Source organism: Glycine soja, chromosome 19 (genome assembly GCF_004193775.1).
Source record: "Glycine soja cultivar W05 chromosome 19, ASM419377v2, whole genome shotgun sequence".
In the NCBI taxonomy this organism is placed as follows: domain Eukaryota; kingdom Viridiplantae; phylum Streptophyta; class Magnoliopsida; order Fabales; family Fabaceae; genus Glycine; species Glycine soja.
The window spans coordinates 6345345-6350429 of record NC_041020.1 but is presented as its reverse complement, the minus strand read 5'-3'; the positions used below and the strand labels follow the sequence as shown (position 1 = coordinate 6350429).

General features: G+C 35.6%; 1 protein-coding gene across 1 annotated transcript; it reads right to left on the bottom strand.

The window, feature by feature from the left end:
* Positions 1-1051: 1051 nt before the first annotated feature.
* LOC114400415 (proline dehydrogenase 2, mitochondrial-like) lies at positions 1052-4790 on the bottom strand. The gene is made up of 4 exons (XM_028362853.1): positions 3968-4790; positions 1905-2556; positions 1410-1650; positions 1052-1314 (listed from the first exon to the last, which is right to left on the bottom strand). Exons 1-4 carry the CDS (start codon positions 4529-4531, stop codon positions 1275-1277), a joined length of 1497 nt encoding a protein of 498 aa, XP_028218654.1. The 5' UTR covers positions 4532-4790; the 3' UTR covers positions 1052-1274.
* Positions 4791-5085: the final 295 nt, after the last annotated feature.

Sequence of the window (5085 nt, the reverse complement as noted above, 5' to 3'; positions counted from 1 at the left end):
AAGGTATTCAAAGTTCTTCCGCGATAAACTTGCATATATAATAATCGATTATTCAAGAAGTCATTATTTTCTAACCTGACCTTTCAATGGAATCTAGAAGCACTTAGATGGAGATTCGTTTTTCACACAGCCTGGTTAAAAATATGCATATTATTTAGTAAGAAAGAAAGCTCAGGATCATTAAAATTATGAAAATATATATGATACACATCAGAATAATTTCATAGAGAAATTGCAGACCGTGATTTAGAAATTAATATTAATGAATCCCTTTTCGATTTGAATGCAATTAAGGTTGTAATTGAGAGTGTGATCACACCCTGAACTTGTCAAAATTACCTTTAGGTTGAAATAAATTCATTGGAAACATTTGGTAAGTATGCTGCTCAAGGTAATTAACAGGTTGGACAGAATAACTAATCTTTCTGGTCAAACCCGAAAAATAGAAAAACTTTGTAAGAAAGTATTATCAATGCATCTCACTGTAATTTCTAATGCACCTTTATTGTATTTTTTAGTAAAAAAAACTTTTTATTTGGTAATTAGTAATGTGTGCTAGTACTTGTGTTAGTGAGAACTTTAATTTGATTGCTGAGTTAGTTAACTCACTTGCATCCATGTCACGTAACATATATTATTCCGCACCAATCAATTTCAAGTCTTTGAACAAGTGCCATTTATATAAAAAAAACAATTGAATGGAACCAACTTGATTTATAGCTAGGTAGAGAAACTTGGCAAATCCAATCCTTATAAATTACTATATATTTTTTTCTTGTTTTTCAAAGGTGACACTTGACCATTTTTTGCACTGTAATCTCTTATACTAATACACTCTTTTTTACTTAAAAGACTTTTCATTTAGTAATTGCTTTGTGTGCAACTTGTTAGTGAGAACTTTAATCTGATTGTTGTGTGTAAGTTAACCCACTTGCATCCACATGGCAATTTTTTTAAGTCTTTGAACGCGGAACGATTGTATAAAAATTAAATGAACGGAACTAATTAATTAACTTGACTTAAAGCTACATTGAGAAACTTGGACAACCCATGACTTAAAAACTATTCTTGTTTTTCTTACTCATTTTTCTAACCTGGTTTTACACTTTCCCAATTTAAGCATAAGTTTATTGCTCAACACAAAAGATCCGTTGCATTTCCAACAAAACCTACATAACAAAGCAGAATTTCATTTGATTGAATGCACAATTTCTTCACATTACAAAACTCTCTAATTTGTACAAAAAGTCAATGAATCCTGATTTCTGACAAATTTAGAACATTGCAGCTTTTAATCTTCTTCCCAACTCCTTTCTGTTCATAAAGAAACGACCATTGTTACCATAACATCAAATCCAATATTTTCTGTCACATGCTAAGAGATTAATGAAATAAAAATCTTAACTTACCTCATCAATTGCCTATCAAAACCTGATGCAGCCAAAAGCCCTCTATTTTCTTCAGCCCTTCTCAGAAGGTAAGGCATAACCATATCTACCGGCCCAAATGGCATATACTTGCTAACTTGAAACCCTGCATTGCTCAAACCAAAGGAAAGTGCCTCTGACATTCCATACAGTTGTGCAAATTCTAGCTTGTGGTTTACCTTTCCAACCCCCAATTCATATGCTTTTGCTGCAGCCAATTTCCCTATACCACATTGTCACATCATATCAGTCATTTGAAATTGAAATGCTAGCCAAGACATTTTCTTATTAGTAAAAGTAAATATTCAATGCACTAATTAATTATACTGTCATTCAATTACATTACATATAGATATGTATGGTAAGTTGTTGAAATTCGTATAATGATGGTTTTCGGTTAGTTGGGGATCTACATATAGAACTCTATTATGAATCATAAGAAATTGAAGAGCTTGAAAATTGTACATCTTTAAGTACCTGATTCAATATTGTGAGTTGCAAGAACAACTGAAATTGAACCGGGTCCATTAGCAATCTTCTCAAGAAGAAATGATGAGCAGCCATTGAAGCAATTGTGTGTTTCTTGAATGGTATTGTGAATTGGGGATGCATACCCAAATGACTCAGCCAATTTACTCTCTGTGGACATGTAGGCACCTCTAACCAATTTGAACCCCAATGGAACTCCCATTTTTTCTGCTGCCTTTGTTGTGAGCAACAACCTCTCCTTGGCATCTTTCAAATAAGTCTGAATGGTTCCAAACACAATGGGGTTGTCATCCTTATTGTGCCTTATGGAAGAAGAGTATGTGAAGTAATCGATAGCCGGTTGAACTGTGGTGTGTTCTGCATCAACCAACAAAGGCATATTGGCTTCCTCACATCTTTGGCAAAGTTCAAGGAGTCTCTGGTTGGCAAGTTGAAGATCACTCTCTTCTTCTGGGGTTAGAGGCTCTGGTCTTTTCTGCGTGTGATACAAAGGGCTAGATTCTGCAAAAATTGGAAGCGAATCTTGCTTCCATGGCAAAACAAATGAAGGATCTTTCTGTTGCCATCTTAGAAGATCACTCATTCTTTCAAGCAATGTCATGGGGCATATTGCAGTGATTTTCACAATGACAAAACTCACCTTCACATCAAAAATTAAAATTTTCCTCCATAAGTTCAACATTACAAAACAAAAATTAAGGAAAATAGATGACAAATACTGAAAAATACAAGCAAACACATGAACCTCATGGCCTACCAACACAATGCAAAAAAGAATTGACAATGAAACAACTAAAAACTTTTGTTAGAAAATGATAATGGAACACACTACTCAACGGTGCCCAATTTCAAGGACTGTGACATGACATGCATGTGGCATCAACTTTTTCTACCAATTCAAACACTAGTTTCCAATTTCCATGGCATGAGAGTGGATCACAGTTCATGTGCATAAACAACGATCCCAAATTGCCAACCCCATTGTCCCACTTGTGAGTGGGACCAACATAACACATTACTCATCCTTGCAAAACAAAAAAATAAGGCAAGCATGACCTTAACTGGCATCTCAAGTTGTTGCACTATAATGCTGATGTGCTGACACTTATTTATGCATGGTGTCCACTTGTATATTTAAGCACAGAAAACAACAACACCAGCCGCACCGTACGTGTTACATTGGAAGGACCACACGCACAACCATATTTACTCTATCAGATCTTATATACTTAATTTAACATAAAAAGAGTATTATTTTTATGCATTGTGAATAAGAAATTAATTAAAGTGTTAGTCGATCTATTTTCTCCTGCTTTCCCACAATCATGCTTTTAAGTTGCAAAATCATGTGCTAATAAAAAAAATACAGAAAATAATTCAACCAATGGAAAAGTAGGGAGAAAATAAATGACTCTCACACACTCATTTTTTTCCCGTTACGTTTTATTTTATAATAAATAATAGTAAATGACATGCATTTCAAAACTATGATCTGAAATGTCATTAAAAGAAAGTAAAGATATAAAAATAAATGTAAAATAAATACAAAATAAAGAGTTTCAGAAGTCAAAACATGGTAATTTGTTAAAAAGATTAACGCCTGATAACCATAATTTTTTTAAACAAAAAGTTTGCTACACAACACTTTTTTCATCCTTAGTAAAAAAAACAAGAAAAAAAAACACTTTTTTCATCCTTTTTATATTTCCCGAAAAAATGTAAAATTCTTACAACATTTTTACCGTGAATAAAATGAAAGAGTGATGCAGAGTTGTTGTATGATTAGAGACCATAAAGTAAAGAATATTCACCAAACAAAAAAGTTTACGGGGAAAATTTATAAAACCCAACTGTTTGTGAAATGAAGATCGATCAAAATTATAAATAAACATGCAATTAAAAAAATATAATTAAGATTAGGCTCATCTATGGGTCCCACCTGAATAATGTGGTTTTCTCACACGTAAATATGAGGGACCAGAATTTTTTTTTTCTTGAAGCTGTTTGGATTTCAATTAACGTTGAAGTTACAGAGGAGAAGAAGCACTTACAGAGGATGGTGGAAGCGATTTGCTAACATCCACAGTGTGAAGGAACCCTTTGAGGTTTCTATCACACCCATCGTTTTCATGCGCGTCTTCCACACCGTACACCAGCATGCCACGTAAGCCGGCCTCCTTGAGCGCGCTGATGCTCCGTCCGGCGGCGGCGGCGTCCTCGCCGGCGCAGAAGTGCGAGAAGAACGTCTCCTTCGTGGCGGCCATGATGAGATCCTTCGGCAGCCCGGTCTGGAACACCGGAGACTTCATCAACCACATTCCCAGGTCTACCATGGGCCCCACCGCCGTCGCATGCAAAACCGCGGACGACCGGAGCAGCTTTTCCGTCGATACTGACGCGAAAAGCCGCTCCGCGTCGTCGAGGTTGAGATTCGCCGTCTCCATAGTCGTGGATGTTGTTGAAACAGCATCCGCGACAGGGGACGGCGACCTCTCGAAGAGTGACGGTGGGGCGATGACTGGAGAGATTGAGGGGTGGGCAGCGTTGAGTGGCTTGGTTGTTGTGTTGTAACGGAGCTTCTTGAGGATTCTTGGAGGGATCACGCGTGTTGCCATTAAACTCTCGGAAGTTTTTTTGATGATGATGTTTTTTTTTGTTGTTGTTGTTGTTTTTTCTGAAGAGGTTAATGAACTCAAAGGGTGTTTGTGTGTGTGTTTTTCTTATGTTATGTTGTTCTAAATGGTGGAAGATGTGATATGATTTATAGCGCGAAGGTGAGGAAATGGGTCGGGTTAAGTAAGGAAAGTACAACACTAGAACGTTTAAGTTGGGTAAGTTGCATCGTGTAAGGGTGTGCGTGATAAGATTAGAGTGGTCAACTTGGGTTATCCTTTTTTATTTTTAGTAAACAATAATCATTTTCTTACTTTTCCTTGAATAGTAGTATCAACGGGATTCGATGTAATCTATGTAAAAAAAAAAGTATTCGATGTAATCTCTTTATTTAGTGGAAAATGATTTTTTGGACGTTTCTAAAATAAATTCATATAATATAATGCAGTAAAAATAATAATTACGAATATAACTGGTGATATTATATAATACAACGAGAGAATTAAGGTAAAATAATAGATGTTAATGAAGAGTTTTGAGTGTCTAAATATCAACA